Source organism: Oncorhynchus mykiss, chromosome 12 (assembly GCF_013265735.2).
Source record: "Oncorhynchus mykiss isolate Arlee chromosome 12, USDA_OmykA_1.1, whole genome shotgun sequence".
Classification (NCBI taxonomy): Eukaryota; Metazoa; Chordata; class Actinopteri; order Salmoniformes; family Salmonidae; genus Oncorhynchus; species Oncorhynchus mykiss.
The window spans coordinates 97,085,961-97,102,930 of NC_048576.1; the positions used below are offsets into that span (position 1 = coordinate 97,085,961).

Consider the following 16,970-nt stretch of genomic DNA (forward strand, 5'->3'; position numbering starts at 1 on the left):
AAGAGTAGCTGCTGCCTTGACAGGAACTAATGGGGATCCATAATAAACCCCAGGAAGAGTAGCTGCTGCCTTGACAGGAACTAATGGGGATCCATAATAAACCCCAGGAAGAGTAGCTGCTGCCTTGGCAGGAACTAATGGGGATCCATAATAAACCCCAGGAAGAGTAGCTGCTGCCTTGGCAGGAAATAATGGGGATCCAAAATAAACACCAGGAAGAGTAGCTGCTGCCTTGACAGAAACTCATGGGGATCCATAATAAACCCCAGGAAGAGTAGCTGCTGCCTTGGCAGGAACTAATGGGGATCCATAATAAACCCCAGGAAGATTAGCTGCTGCCTTGGCAGGAACTAATGGGGATCCTTAATAAACCCCAGGAAGAGTAGCTGCTGCCTTGGCAGGAACTAATGGGAATCCATAATAAACCCCAGGAAGAGTAGCTGCTGCCTTGGCAGGAACTAATGGGGATCCATAATAAACCCCAGGAAGAGTAGCTGCTGCCTTGACAGGAACTAATGGGGATCCATAATAAACCCCAGGAAGAGTATCTGCTGCCTTGGCAGGAACTAATGGGGATCCATAATAAACCCCAGGAAGAGTAGCTGCTGCCTTGGCAGGAACTAATGGGGATCCATAATAAACCCCAGGAAGAGTAGCTGCTGCCTTGGCAGGAACTAATGGGGATACATAATAAACCCCAGGAAGAGTAGCTGCTGCCTTGACAGGAACTAATGGGGATCCATAATAAACCCCAGGAAGAGTAGCTGCTGCCTTGGCAGGAACTAATGGGGATCCTTAATAAACCCCAGGAAGAGTAGCTGCTGCCTTGGCAGGAACTAATGGGGATCCATAATAAACCCCAGGAAGAGTAGCTGCTGCCTTGGCAGGAACTAATGGGGATCCATAATAAACCCCAGGAAGAGTAGCTGCTGCCTTGGCAGGAACTAATGGGAATCCATAATAAACCCCAGGAAGAGTAGCTGCTGCCTTGGCAGGAACTAATGGGGATCCATAATAAACTCCTCCCTCCCTTACTCCTCCCTCCCTCCCCTACTCCTTCCCTCCCTCCCTCCCTCTCTGTTTGTTGTGTAGCAGGTCTCATGTATGTTTTATTGTTGGTGACTCAGACAGGGACGTAGGTGTGTTTGGAAGCAGAAAGCGGTCGCAGCGGAACACAGACAGCGGAACACAGACCGTGGAACACAGACAGCGGAACACAGACAGCGGAACACAGACAGCGGAACACAGACCGTGGAACACAGACAGCGGAACACAGACAGCGGAACACAGACAGCGGAACACAGAACGTGGAACACCGGGTGCAGAGCACAGAGCAAAGAACAACTCAGGGAACATTTACAATATATTCAACTCTGCAAAAGATCTCTCTCTCTCTCTTTCACTCTGCCCATCTCTCTCTCTCTCTCTCTCTCCCCTCTCTATCTCTCAATTTAATTAAGGGTCTTTATTGTTATGGGAAACATATGTTTACATTCTCAAAGCAAGTGAAGTAGATAATAAACAAAAATGAACAGTAAACATTACACTCACAGACGTTCCAAAAGAATAAAGACATTTCACATGTCATATTATGTCTATATACAGTGTTGTAACGATGTGCAAATAGTTAAAGTACAAAAGGGAAAATAAATCAACATAAATATGGGTTGTATTTACAATGGTGTTTGTTCTTCACTGGTTGCCCTTTTCTTGTGGCAACAGGTCACAAACCTTGCTGCTGTGATGTCACACTGTGGAATTTCACCCAGGAGATGTGGGAGTTTATCAAAATTGGATTTGTTTTCGAATTCTTTGTCTGTGTAATCTGAGGGAAATATGTCTCTCTAATATGGTCATACATTGGGCAGGAGGTTAGGAAGTGCAGCTCAGTTTCCACCTCATTTTTTTCTGGCAGTGTGCACATAGCCTGTCTTCTCTTGAGAGCCAATAGCAAGTCTGTACATAGTCAAAGCTTTCTGTTGGGTGAGGCAAAGGCATTGTGCCACTGTGTCCTCTCTGTTTAGGGCCAAAAAGCATTCTAGTTGGCTCAGTTTTTTTGTTCAGTCTTTCCAAAGTGTCAAGTAATTTTATTTTATTTTTCTCATGATTTGGTTGGGTCTATTTGTGTTGTTGTCCTGGGGCTCTGTGGGGTCTGTTTGTGTTTGTGTTTGTGTTTGTGAACAGAGCCCCAGGACCAGCTTGCTTAGGGGACTCTTCTCCAGGTTGATCTCTCTGTAGGGGATGGCTTTGTTATGGAAGGTTTGGGAATCGCTTCCTTTTAGGATGTTGTAGACCCAGCAAGATACAGGGAATCACTTCCTTTTAGGTGGTTGTAGACCCAGCAAGATACAGGGAATCACTTCCTTTTAGGTGGTTGTAGACCCAGCAAGATACAGGGAATCACTTCCTTTTAGGTGGTTGTAGACCCAGCAAGATACAGGGAATCACTTCCTTTTAGGTGGTTGTAGACCCAGCAAGATACAGGGAATCAGGGTAAATAAATAACGGAAACCATCAGTCATGAATCATCAACATCCTCCTACTACCTCTCTGAGAGGACTTGTTTAACACAACATCATCCTACTACCTCTCTGAGAGGACCTGTTTAACACAACATCCTCCTACTACCTCTCTGAGAGGACCTGTTTAACACAACATCCTCCTACTACCTCTCTGAGAGGACCTGTTTAACACAACATCCTCCTACTACCTCTCTGAGAGGACCTGTTTATCACAACATCCTCCTACTACCTCTCTGAGAGGACCTGTTTATCACAACATCCTCCTACTACCTCTCTGAGAGGACCTGTTTAACACAACATCCTCCTACTACCTCTCTGAGAGGACCTGTTTATCACAACATCCTCCTACTACCTCTCTGAGAGGACCTGTTTATCACAACATCCTCCTACTACCGCTCTGAGAGGACCTGTTTAATACAACATCCTCCTACTACCTCTCTGTTTAACACAACATCCTCCTACTACCTCTCTGAGAGGACCTGTTTAACACAACATCCTCCTACTACCTCTCTGAGAGGACCTGTTTAACACAACATCCTCCTACTACCTCTCTGAGAGGACCTGTTTAACACAACATCCTCCTACTACCTCTCTGAGAGGACCTGTTTAACACAACATCCTCCTACTACCTCTCTGAGAGGACCTGTTTAACACAACATCCTCCTACTACCTCTCTGAGAGGACCTGTTTAACACAACATCCTCCTACTACCTCTCTGTTTAACACAACATCCTCCTACTACCTCTCTGAGAGGACCTGTTTAACACAACATCCTCCTACTACCTCTCTGTTTAACACAACATCCTCCTACTACCTCTCTGAGAGGACCTGTTTAACACAACATCCTCCTACTACCTCTCTGTGAGGACCTGTTTAACACAACATCCTCCTACTACCTCTCTGAGAGGACCTGTTTAACACAACATCCTCCTACTACCTCTCTGAGAGGACCTGTTTAACACAACATCCTCCTACTACCTCTCTGTGAGGACCTGTTTAACACAACATCCTCCTACTACCTCTCTGAGAGGACCTGTTTAACACAACATCCTCCTACTACCTCTCTGTGTATGTATGTGTGTGTGTGTGTATGTGTGTTTGTGTATGTGTGTGTGTGTGTTTGTGTGTGTGTGTGTTTGTGTATGTGTGTGTTTATGTGTGTGTGTGTTTGTGTGTGTGTGTGTGTGTGTGTGTGTGTGTGTGTGTGTCTGTGTGTGTTTGTGTGTGTGTGTATGTTTGGTTTGTGTGTGTGTGTGTTTGTGTGTGTGTGTGTGTGTGTGTGTATGTGCCCTCCCACTCCCTCTCCTTCTACCTAGACACAATCAATAACCTCCTGCTCTCTTAATGAGTCTCAAATGCCACCCTATTCCCTACATAGTGCACTATATTTGGGCCCATCATCATAATCATCATGAATAGTAAATTAATTAAGTGTGTGTGTGTTTGTTATGTCTGGTCTCCTTCACACCCTCCTTTATCCTTGGCAGAGGCTATATTTACCCAGAGCATGACAATGAAGAGTCAGTAAGAGAGGGAGGAAGGGAGGGAGAGAGAGAGAAGAGGAGAGAGAGGAGGAGAGGGGCAGTGAGAGAGGGAGGGGAGAGGAGAGCCAAGTCTGATAAGAGACAGCTATAGCACAGAGGAACAGGCCTGTTTCCATTCAGCACCACACACACACACACACACAGACACAGACACAGACACACACACACACACACAGACACACAGAAACACACACACACACACACACACACACACACACACACACACACACACACACACACACACACACACACACACACACACACACACACACACACACACACACACACACACACACATATAGAGGGGAAGGAGATCCTCAGAATTAGATCATTCTAAGTGGAAGAGGGATGGAGAGAGAGAGAGAGAGAGAGAGAGAGAGAGAGAGAGAGAGAGAGGGGGAGAGAGAGAGAGAGAGAGAGAGAGAGAGAGAGAGGGATGGTGAGAAAGAGAGAGGGAGCGAGAGAGAGAGAGAGAGAGAGAGAGAGAGAGAGAGAGAGAGGGGGGGAGAGAGCGAGAGAGAGAGAGCGAGAGAGGGGGAGAGAGCGAGAGAGAGAGCGAGAGAGAGAGAGAGAGAGAGAGAGAGTGAGAGAGAGAGAGAGAGAGTTGGAGAGAGAGGGGGAGAGAGAGAGAGAGAGAGAGAGAGAGAGAGAGAGAGAGAGAGAGAGAGATGGTAGTGTGTTAAACATGGGCTTAGCTATATAGCTAGGTGAAAAATGGCAGCTTCCTGGTTCCAGATTTGTCTTGGCAAGTCAACTCCCATGGTCATTGTCACATGTCATGTTTGACAGTACAATAGTGGAGTACAATACTGTACTGAGAAAGGGAACAGAAATACACGTTTGTTCTTGCCTAGGATTTAACATTCACTGTATTCAATAGTTCAGCCAACCCCCGACATTTAGGCTGCTGCCTTTCAGTCTAGGCTGCTGACCAGTCTAGAAACATACAGTCTGTAGCTACACCACATTTAGAAATCTCACCACAGATCTGGGACCAGTCTAGATACATTACAGTCTGTAGCTACACCACATTTAGAAACCTCACCACAGATCTGGGACCAGTCTAGATACATTACAGTCTGTAGTTACACCACATTTAGAAATCTCTCCACAGATCTGGGACCAGTCTAGATAAATTACAGTCTGTAGCTACACCACATTTAGAAACCTCACCACAGATCTGGGACCAGTCTCTAGATACATTACAGTCTGTAGCTACACCACATTTAGAAACCTCACCACAGATCTGGGACCAGGCTAGATACATTACAGTCTGTAGCTACACCACATTTAAAAATCTCACTTTTACCACCAGGTCTAAGCTAGGCTGGCTACCGAATGAATCAATGAATGCTCGGTCTAAGCAGTAAACACAGTAGCTACTGCTGGCCAAATGAGGAGCCTAGCGACTGCCTAGAGACGGGCTAGAGATGCCCTGGCGACACCCTGGCGACACCCTGGCAACCGTTGCCACGGCAATTACTCTAATTGTCAGCAGTGCGGAAGTGGCACGTTTGTGAAGGCTGTCGCCGACCCCTCTCTCTCTGTTTCACATTCCTCTTTCTCTGTCTCTCTCTGTTTCCCATTCCTCTTGTTGTCTCTCTTATCTCACTTTCCTCTCTCTCCTTCGCTCTTTCCTCTCCCTCTCTCTCTCATCCCTCTCTCTCTGGCTCTCTTTCCATCTGTCTATCTCTCTATCCATCCCTCTCTCCTTCTCTCTCTCTCTCCCCATCCTTCTTCCACTTACAGTTATCTAATTGTGATGGAAAGAGGGAGAGTGATGCGAGGGAGAGAGATAGAGGGATGGAGAGATAGATAGAGAGATAGAGAGAGAGGGATGGAGAGAGAGAGATAGAGAGAGAGGGATGGAGAGAGAGATAGAGAGAGAGGGATGGAGAGAGGGATGGAGAGAGAGATAGAGAGAGAGGGATGGGGAGAGAGATCAAGAGAGAGATAGAGAGAGAGGGGTGGAGAGAGGGATGGAGAGAGAGATGGCGAGAGACAGAGCAAGAGAGATAGAGAAAGGTAAGGAGAGAGGGAGCGAGATGGAGCGAGGGAGAGAGATGGAGAGAGAGAGAGGTAAGGAGAGAGAGAGAGATGGAGCGAGAGAGAGAGGTAAGGAGAGAGGGAGAGAGAGAGATGGAGCGAGAGATGGAGAGAGATAGAGAGGTAGAGAGAGAGGTAAGGAGAGAGGGAGAGAGATGGAGAGATAGAGAGAGAGGTAAGGAGAGAGGGGGAGAGATGGAGAGGTAGAGAGAGAGGTAAGGAGAGAGATAGAGAGAGAGAGAGGTAGAGAGAGAGGTAAGGAGAGAGGGAGAGAGATGGAGGTAAGGAGAGAGGGATGGAGAGAGAGATAGAGTGAGAGGGATGGAGACTCACTCTCCCTCATCCTCTCTCTCTCTCTCTCCTCCCCTCCCCATCACTCCTCTCTCTCTCTCTCTCTCTGTCTCTCTCTCTCTCTAGGGGCTGTACTTGTGAAGTCGAAGCTGACTTCGCTAAGGTCTTTGTGGGGGACTCTGAAGCCCCCTCTTTAACCCCTCTCTCTCCTCCCCCCTTCCCTCCCTCTCTCTCTCTCTCTCTCTCTCTCTCTCTCTCTCTCTCTGTCTCTCTCCTCCCCTCCCCATCACCTCTCCCTCTCCCTCTCTCTTTCTCTCTCTCTCTCCCTCTCTCTCTCTCTCTCTCTCTCTCTCTCTGTCTCTCTCTCTGTCTCTGTCTCTCTCCTCCCCTCCCCTCCCCATCACCTCTCCCTCTCCCTCTCCCTCTCTCTCTCTCTCTCTCTCTCTCTCTCTCTCCCCCCCTCTCTCTCTCTGGGCTGTACCTGTAAATACCAGGCTGACTTCGCTGAGGTCTTCGTGGGGGACTCTGAAGCTGAATGACTCATTGTAGAAGGGGTCGATGGTTCCTTTCATACAGGAAGTCTTCTTGGTCTTTACCAGCTTCAGCCCTGTTACCAGCTGAACCTTCACAAACGGGTCTGGAGATAGAGACAGGAAGGAAGTGAAATGTTCTGTTACCAGCTGAACCTCCACAAACGGGTCTGGGGGGGGGGGGGGGGGGTAGATAGGGACAGGAAGGAATGAGTATGAGTATGACGTACATGGTACCTCGTGGTGTGTAGTGTCGTGGTGTGGTGTGACATGGTGTGAAGTGGTTCCATGTGATGCCAGGTGTGTGTCAGGTGTGTTATTCAGGTTTCTGCAGTTATTACCTGATCCCCAGGTGTGTTGTTCAGGTTTCTGCAGTATTTACCTGATCCCCAGGTGTGTGTCAGGTGTGTTATTCAGGTTTCTGCAGTTATTACCTGATCCCCAGGTGTGTTATTCAGGTTTCTGCAGTATTTACCTGATCCCCAGGTGTGTTATTCAGGTTTCTGCAGTATTTACCTGATCCCCAGGTGTGTTATTCAGGTTTCTGCAGTATTTACCTGATCCCCAGGTGTGTTATTCAGGTTTCTGCAGTATTTACCTGATCCCCAGGTGTGTTATTCAGGTTTCTGCAGTATTTACCTGATCCCCAGGTGTGTTATTCAGGTTTCTGCAGTATTTACCTGATCCCCAGGTGTGTTATTCAGGTTTCTGCAGTTATTACCTGATCCCCAGGTGTGTTATTCAGGTTTCTGCAGTATTTACCTGATCCCCAGGTGTGTTATTCAGGTTTCTGCAGTTATTACCTGATCCCCAGGTGTGTTATTCAGGTTTCTGCAGTATTTACCTGATCCCCAGGTGTGTTATTCAGGTTTCTGCAGTATTTACCTGATCCCCAGGTGTGTTATTCAGGTTTCTGCAGTATTTACCTGATCCCCAGGTGTGTTATTCAGGTTTCTGCAGTATTTACCTGATCCCCAGGTGTGTGTCAGGTTTCTGCAGTTATTACCTGATCCCCAGGTGTGTGTCAGGTGTGTTATTCAGGTTTCTGCAGTTATTACCTGATCCCCAGGTGTGTGTCAGGTGTGTTATTCAGGTTTCTGCAGTTATTACCTGATCCCCAGGTGTGTGTCAGGTGTGTTATTCAGGTTTCTGCAGTTATTACCTGATCCCCAGGTGTGTTATTCAGGTTTCTGCAGTTATTACCTGATCCCCAGGTGTGTTATTCAGGTTTCTGCAGTTATTACCTGATCCCCAGGTGTGTGTCAGGTGTGTTATTCAGGTTTCTGAAGTTATTACCTGATCCCCAGGTGTGTGTCAGGTGTGTTATTCAGGTTTCTGCAGTTATTACCTGATCCCCAGGTGTGGTATATGAGGTGTTATTCATCACATGCTTGATAAACACCAGGTGTGAACTAACAGTGAAAAGCTGACTGACAGGTCCTTCCCAACAATACAGAGATAAAGAACATAAAGAAATAATAAAAATGTAATAACAGATACACAATGAGTAATGATAACTTGGTTATATACACGGGGTACCAGTACTGAGTCCATGATAACTTGGTTATATACACAGGGTACCAGTACTGAGTCCATGATAACTTGGTTATATACACAGGGTACCAGTACAGAGTCAATGATAACTTGGTTATATACACGGGGTACCAGTACTGAGTCAATGATAAATAGGTTATATACACGGGGTACCAGTACTGAGTCAATGATAACTTGGTTATATACACAGGGTACCAGTCTCTAGTCAATGATAACTTGGTTATATACACAGGGTACCAGTACTGAGTCAATGATAAATAGGTTATATACACGGGGTACCAGTACTGAGTCAATGATAACTTGGTTATATACACGGGGTACCAGTACTGAGTCAATGATAACTTGGTTATATACACAGGGTACCAGTACTGAGTCAATGATAACTTGGTTATATACACAAGGTACCAGTACAGAGTCAATGATAACTTGGTTATATACACAGGGTACCAGTACTGTGTCAATGATAACTTGGTTATATACACAGGGTACCAGTCTCTAGTCAATGATAACTTGGTTATATACACGGGGTACCAGTACTGAGTCAATGATAAATAGGTTATATACACGGGGTACCAGTACTGAGTCAATGATAACTTGGTTATATACACAGGGTACCAGTCTCTAGTCAATGATAACTTGGTTATATACACAGGGTACCAGTACTGAGTCAATGATAAATAGGTTATATACACGGGGTACCAGTACTGAGTCAATGATAACTTGGTTATATACACGGGGTACCAGTACTGAGTCAATGATAAATAGGTTATATACACGGGGTACCAGTACTGAGTCAATGATAACTTGGTTATATACACAGGGTACCAGTACTGAGTCAATGATAACTTGGCTATATATACAGGGTACCAGTACTGAGTCAATGATAACTTGGCTATATACACAGGGTACCAGTACTTAGTCAATGATAACTTGGCTATATACACAGGGTACCAGTACTGAGTCAATGATAACTTGGCTATATACACAGGGTACCAGTACTGAGTCAATGATAACTTGGCTATATACACAGGGTACCAATACTGAGTCAATGATAACTTGGCTATATACACAGGGTACCAGTACTGAGTCAATGATAACTTGGCTATATACACAGGGTACCAGTACTGAGTCAATGATAACTTGGCCATATACAAAGGGTACCAGTACTGAGTCAATGATAACTTGGTTATATACACAGGGTACCAGTACTGAGTCAATGATAACTTGGCCATATACAAGGGGTACCAGTACTGAGTCAATGTTCAGGGGTACCTGTTAAATAAGATAGATATGTACATATAACAAGGCATGAAGGGACAGATTAGTTAAGTTTAGTTTAGTTTATTAGGATCCCCATAAGCTACTGCACATATAAAACGTTTAGGGCCTTCCTCTGACACGGCCTGGTGTAGAGGTCCTGGATGGCACAGCGCTCGGCCCCAGTTATTATTATTCGACCATGCTGGTCATTTATGAACATTTGAACATCTTGGCCATGTTCTGTTATAATCTCCACCCGGCACAGCCAAAAGAGGACTGGCCATCCCACATATGCTCTCTCTAATTCTCTCTTTCTTTCTCTCTCTCGGAGGACCTGAGCCCTAGGACCATGCCCCAGGAATACCTGACATGATGACTCCTTGCTGTCCCCAGTCCACCTGGCTGTGCTGCTGCTCCAGTTTCAACTGTTCTTCCTTATTATTATTCGACCATGCTGGTCATTTATGAACATTTGAACATCTTGACCATGTTTTGTTATAATCTCCACCCGGCACAGCCAGAAGAGGACTGGCCACCCCACATAGCCTGGTTCCTCTCTAGGTTTCTTCCTAGGTTTTGGCCTTTCTAGGGAGTTTTTCCTAGCCACCGTGCTTCTACACCTGCATTGCTTGCTGTTTGGGGTTTTAGGCTGGTTTTCTGTACAGCACTTTGAGATATCAGCTGATGTACGAAGGGCTATATAAATACATTTGATTTGATTTGATTTGATGTACTGGGCCGTACTCACTACCCTCTGTATTGCCTTCCGGGCAGATGCCAAGCAGTTGCCGTACCAAGTTGTGATGCAGCCAGTGAAGATGTTCTCTCAATGGTGCAGCTGTGTCATTTTTTGAGGATCTCAGGGCCCATGCCAAATCTTTTCAGCCCCCTAAGGGGGAGGCCCTCTTCACGGCTGTGTTGGTGTGTGTAGACCATGATCCTTAGTGATGTGGACACCTGCTCCACTACAGCCCCGTCCATGTGAATGGGTGGCTGCTCGGCCCTCTGTTTCCTGTAGTCCACGATCAGCTCCTTTGTCTTGCTGACGTTGAGGGAGAGGTTGTTGTCCTTTCACCACACTGCCAGGTCTCTGACCTCCCTATAGGCTTCCTCAACGTTGAGGGAGAGGTTGTTGTCCTGTCACCACACTGCCAGGTCTCTGACCTCCCTATAGGCTTCCTCAACGTTGAGGAAGAGGTTGTTGTCCCGGCACCACACTGCCAGGTCTCTGACCTCCTCCCTAGAGGCTGTTTAATCATCTTCGGTGATCAGGCCTTCCACCATCGTGTGGTCAGCAAACTTAATGATGGTGTCGGAGTCGTGTGTGACCACGCAGTCGTGTGACACTGGCCAGCTGGTCGGCGCATGTTCTGAGTACACATCCTAGTAATCCATCTGGCCCCGTGGCCTTGTGAATGTTCACCTGTTTAAAGGTCTTACTCACATCGGCTATGGAGAGCGTGATCACACAGTCGTCCAGAACAGCTGGTGCTCTCACGCATGGTTCAGTGTTGCTTGCCTCGAAGCGAGCAAAGAAGGCATTTAGCTCATCTGGTAAGCTCGTGTCACTGGGCATCTCGCTGCTGGTTTTCTCTTTGTAATCCGTGATAGATTGCAAGCCCTGCCACAGCCAGTGTAGTAGGATTAGATTTTAGTCCTGTATTGACACTTTGCCTGTTTGATTGGTCGTCAAAGGGCATAGTGGGATGTCTTATAAGTGTCCAGGTTAGTGTCCCGCTCCTTGAAAGCGGCACCTATAGCCTTTAGCTCAGTGTTGCTGTTGCCTGTAATCCATGGCTTCTGGTTGGGAAATGTACGTACGGTCATTGTGAGGGCAACTTCATCGATGTACGTATTAATGAAGCCGTTGACATATTCCAGTCTGTGCTAATTCAGGTATCCCTCCTCTGTTAGTCAGGTATCCCTCCTCTGTTAGTCAGGTATCCCTCCTCTGTTAGTCAGGTATCCCTCCTCTGTTAGTCAGGTATCCCTCCTCTGTTAGTCAGGTATCCCTCCTCTGTTATTCAGGTATCCCTCCTCTGTTAGTCAGGTATCCCTCCTCTGTTAGTCAGGTATCCCTCCTCTGTTAGTCAGGTATCCCTCCTCTGTTAGTCAGGTATCCCTCCTCTGTTATTCAGGTATCCCTCCTCTGTTAGTCAGGTATCCCTCCTCTGTTAGTCAGGTATCCCTCCTCTGTTAGTCAGGTATCCCTCCTCTGTTAGTCAGGTATCCCTCCTCTGTTATTCAGGTATCCCCCTCTGTTAGTCAGGTATCCCTCCTCTGTTAGTCAGGTATCCCTCCTCTGTTAGTCAGGTATCCCTCCTCTGTTATTCAGGTATCCCTCCTCTGTTAGTCAGGTATCACCCCTCTGTTATTCAGGTATCCCTCTGTTATTCAGGTATCCCTCCTCTGTTGTTCAGGTATCCCTCCTCTGTTAGTCAGGTATCCCTCCTCTGTTAGTCAGGTATCCCCCCTCTGTTATTCAGGTATCCCTCTGTTATTCAGGTATCCCTCCTCTGTTGTTCAGGTATCCCTCCTCTGTTATTCAGGTATCCCTCCTCTGTCGTTCAGGTATCCCCCTCGGTCGTTATGTTAGTCAGGTATCCCTCCTCTGTTATTCAGGTATCCACTCTGTTATTCAGGTATCCCCTCTGTTGTTCAGGTATCCCCTCTGTCATTCAGGTATCCACTCTGTTATTCAGATATCCCCTCTGTCATTCAGGTATCCACTCTGTTATTCAGATATCCCCTCTGTCATTCAGGTATCCCCTCTGTCATTCAGGTATCCCCTCTGCCATTCAGGTATCCCCTCTGTCATTCAGGTATCCACTATGTTATTCAGGTATCCACTATGTTATTCAGGTATCCACTATGTTATTCAGGTATCCACTATGTTATCCAGGTATCCACTCTGTAATTCAGGTATCCACTCTGTTGTTCAGGTATCCACTATGTCGTTCAGATATCCACTATGTCGTTCAGATATCCACTATGTCGTTCAGACATCCACTCTGTTATTCAGGTATCCTTTTCAGTTATTCAGGTATCCCCTCTGTCATTCAGGTATCACACACCTGACACACTGATGTAACACCACGTGTGTCAGGTGTGTGTTATAGTTGTGATAGAGACTGTAGATATAACATTAGGTATATTAGTAGGTATGTTAATAGGTATATTAATAGGTATATCAGTAGGTATATTAGTAGGTATATTAGTAGGTATATTAGTAGGTATATTAATAGGTATATTAGTAGGTATATTAGTAGGTATATTAATAGGTATATTAGTAGGTATATTAATAGGTATATTAATAGGTATATTAGTAGTTATATTAATAGGTATATTAGTAGGTATATTAATAGGTATATTAGTAGGTATATTAATAGGTATATTAGTAGGTATATTAATAGGTATAGTAATAGGTATATTAGTAGGTATATTAATAGGTATGTTAGTAGGTATATTAGTAGGTATGTCAGTAGGTATGTCAGTAGGTACATTAGTAGGTATGTTAGTAGGTATGTCAGTAGGTATGTTATTAGGTATGTTAGTAGCTATGTTAGTCGGTATAGTTTACCTGATCCCTGGCACATGTCTGTCTGCAGCAGCTGCTTCGCTCTGATGATGTCAACGTTGAGTCTTCCAGCAGAGGGCAGGTAGTTGAGTGATAACAGCAGCTCTCCCAGCTCTACCTCATTCTGTTAGAAACACAAAACACTGTTGATATCACTCTGTCTGTAGATATGTCTGTCAGCAACTCTGTTATCACTCGATGAGGGAGAGTGAGTCTCTATCTCTCTCTCCATCCCTCTCTCTCTATCTCTCTCTCTCCATCCCTCTCTCCTTACTCCATCTCTCCATCCCTCTCTCCTTACCTCCATCTCTCCATCCCTCTCTCCTTACCTCCATCTCTCTCTCCCTCTCTCCTTACCTCCATCTCTCTCTCCCTCTCTCCTTACCTGCATCTCTCTCTCTCTCTCTCTCTCTCTCTCTCTCTCTCTCTCTCTCTCTCTCTCTCTCTCTCTCTCTTTCTCAGAGAGAACCCAGGGTGTGTGTCTAGTAGAGCCCTCTAGTAGCCCTCTAGTAGAACCCAGGATGTGTACGTGTGTGTATAATGTTGTTCTTTAACAGCCTGTTGTTGTGGCGTTGTTGTGGTGTTGTTGTTGTTGTGGTGTTGTGGTAGTGTTGTGGTGTTGTTGTGGTGTTGTTGTTTTTGCGGGGTTGTTATGGGGTTGTTGTGGTGTCGTTGTGGTGGTGGTGTTGCTGTGGTGTTGTGGTGTTTTGGTGGTGCTGTGGTGTTGTTGTTGTGGTGGTGTTGTGGTGTTGTGTCGTGGTGTTGTTGTTGTTGTGGTATTGTGGTGTTGTGGTGGTGTTGTGGTGTTGTGGTGTTGTGTCGTGGTGTTGTTGATGTTGTGGTATTGTGGTGTTGTTGTGGTGTTGTGGTGTTGTCGTGTTGTTGTGGTGTTGTTGTGGTATTGTGGTGTTGTGGTGTTGTTGTGGTGTTGTGGTGGTGTTGTGGTGTTGTTGTGGTGGTGTTGTTGTGTTCGAGGGCGATGCGTTCACCACCCTCGTGACTATAGAACAGATGTGCAGCTAGGAGAGAGTGTCAGTGTTAGTGTCACACACGCACACACACACACACACACACACACACACACACACACACACACACACACACACACACACACACACACACACACACACAAAGTCAGTGTTGTGCCTCTCCTGGCCAATAAACAACAGATTGGGCCTCAGTGGGCCTAAAGATGACTGTATGTCTATGTAAGAGAGGCTGAGAGGAGGAGAGGAGGAGTAGGAGGAGGACGAGGGAATGAGGAGGAAGAGGAGGAGAGGAGGCTGAGGAGCTTGATAACGGTTTCACATCCAAAGGGAAGAATCCACTTAGATCAATGTGTTGAACTAAGACAGTGTGTGTTGAATTAAGACACTTAGTGTGCGTTGAACTAAGACATTTAGTGTGTGTGTGTGTTCTTCCTACCTGAGAACTAGGTACCAGGGCCTTCCACCAATGACCACCTTTCACCAGATCAACCTCACTCAGAGGCAGCGCCACCTAACAATGAAAACACACCATTACAGAACTAATGTATCAGACAGGGATGAATGTGCCTTGCATAATTATTCATCCCTCTTGGCGTTTTTTCCTATTTTGTTGCATTACAACATGTCATTTAAATGGATTTTTATTTGGATTTCGTGTAATGGACACAAAATAGTCCAAATTGGTGAATAAAAAATAAAAAATAAATTTGTTATAAAGATCTCAAAAAAAAAAATGAAACGGAAAGTGGTGCGTGCACATGATCTGTCACATGATCTCAGTATATATACACCTGTTCTGAAAGGCCCCAGAGTCTGCAACACCACTAAGCAAGGGGCACCACAAAGCAAGCGACACCATGAAGACCAAGGAGCTCTCCAAACAGGTCAGAGACAAAGTTGTGGAAAAGTACAGATCAGGGTTGGGTTCTAAAAAAATATCCAATACTTTGAACATCCCACGGAGCACTATTAAATCCATTATTAAAAAATGGAAAGAATATGGCACCACAACAAACCTGTCAAGAGAGGGCCACCCACCAAAACTAATGAACCAGGCAAGGAGGTCATTAATCGGAGAGGCAACAAAGAGACCAAAGATAACCCTGAAGGAGCTGCAAAGCTCCACAGCGGAGGCTGGAGTATCTGTCCATAGGACCATTTTACGCAGTACATTCCACAGAGCTGGGCTTTACGGAAGAGTGGCCAGAAAAAAGTCATTGCTTAAAGAAAAAAATAAGCAAACACGTTTGGTGTTCACCAAAGGAATGTGGGAGACTCCCCAAACATATGGAAGAAGGTACTCTGGTCAGATGAGACTGAAATTGATATTTTTGGCCATCAAGGAAAACGCTATGTCTGGCGCAAACCCAACACTTCCCATCACCCCGAGAACACCATCCCCACAGTGAAGCATGGCGTTGGCAGCATCATGCTGTGTGGGATGGTTGTCATTGGCAGGGACTGGGAAACTGGTCATAATTGAAGAAATGATGGATGGCGCTAAACAGGGAAAGTCTTGAGGGAAACCTGTTTCAGTCTTCCAGAGATTTGAGACCGGGACGGAGATTCACCTTCCAGCAGGACAATGACCCTAAGCATACTGCTAAAGCAGCACTTGAGTGGTTTATGGGGAAACATGTAAATGTCTTGGAATGGCCTAGTCAAAGCCCAGACCTCAATCCAATTGAGAATCTGTAGTATGACTTAAAGATTGCTGTACACCAGCGGAACCCATCCAACTTGAAGGAGCTTGAGCAGTTTTGCCTTGAAGAATGGGCCAAAATCCCAGTGGCCAGATGTGCCAAGCTTATAGAGACATACCCCAAGAGACTTGCAGCTGTAATTGCTGCAAAAGGTGGCTCTACAAAGTATTGACTTTGGGGGGGGGTGAATAGTTATGCACGCTCAAGTTTTCTGTTTTTTTGTCTTATTTCTTGTTAGTTTCACAATAAAAAAATATTTTTTATCTTCAAAGTGGTCGGCATGATGTGTAAATCAAATGATACAACCCCCCCCCCAAAATCTATGTTAATTCCAGGTTGTAAGGCAACAAAATGGAAAAATGCCAAGGGGGGTGAATACTTTCACAAGCCACTGTATCTTCCTGGTCCGGGACATCCTGTGTACACACATTGTTTTTATTGGCTCAATACTCAAGAAGGAGGCACAGTGATGCCGAAACGTTGGCGATTTACCCAATAAATGACTTTAGAGTTTATATAGAGAGCCTACAACTCTCTGTATTTTATATAGCTGAGTGATTTACCCAATAAATGACTGGGAGTTTATATAGAGAGCCTACAACTCTCTGTATTTTATATAGCTGAGCGATTTACCCAATAAATGACTGGGAGTTTATATAGAGAGCCTACAACTCTCTGTATTTTATATAGCTGAGTGATTTACCCAGTAAATGACTGGGAGTTTATATAGAGAGCCTACAACTCTCTGTATTTTATATAGCTGAGCGATTTACCCAATAAATGACTGGGAGTTTATATAGAGAGCCTACAACTCTCTGTATTTTATATAGCTGAGCGATTTACCCAATAAATGACTGGGAGTTTATATAGAGAGCCTACAACTCTCTGTATTTTATATAGCTGAGTGATTTACCCAATAAATGACTTTAGAGTTTATATATAGAGCCTACAACT

General features: G+C 45.4%; 1 protein-coding gene across 1 annotated transcript in view; it reads right to left on the minus strand.

Moving 5' to 3' along the window:
- Positions 1-16,970, minus strand: part of LOC110515892 (synaptotagmin-17-like) — a 59,024-nt gene that overhangs the window by 7,850 nt on the left and 34,204 nt on the right. Inside the window, exons 8-10 of the mRNA XM_036939397.1 lie at positions 14,750-14,824; positions 13,328-13,448; positions 6,885-7,040 (exon numbers count right to left, since the gene is read on the minus strand). Coding sequence (XP_036795292.1) covers positions 6,885-7,040; positions 13,328-13,448; positions 14,750-14,824 — 352 coding nt within the window. The remainder of the gene's footprint in view (positions 1-6,884; positions 7,041-13,327; positions 13,449-14,749; positions 14,825-16,970) is intronic.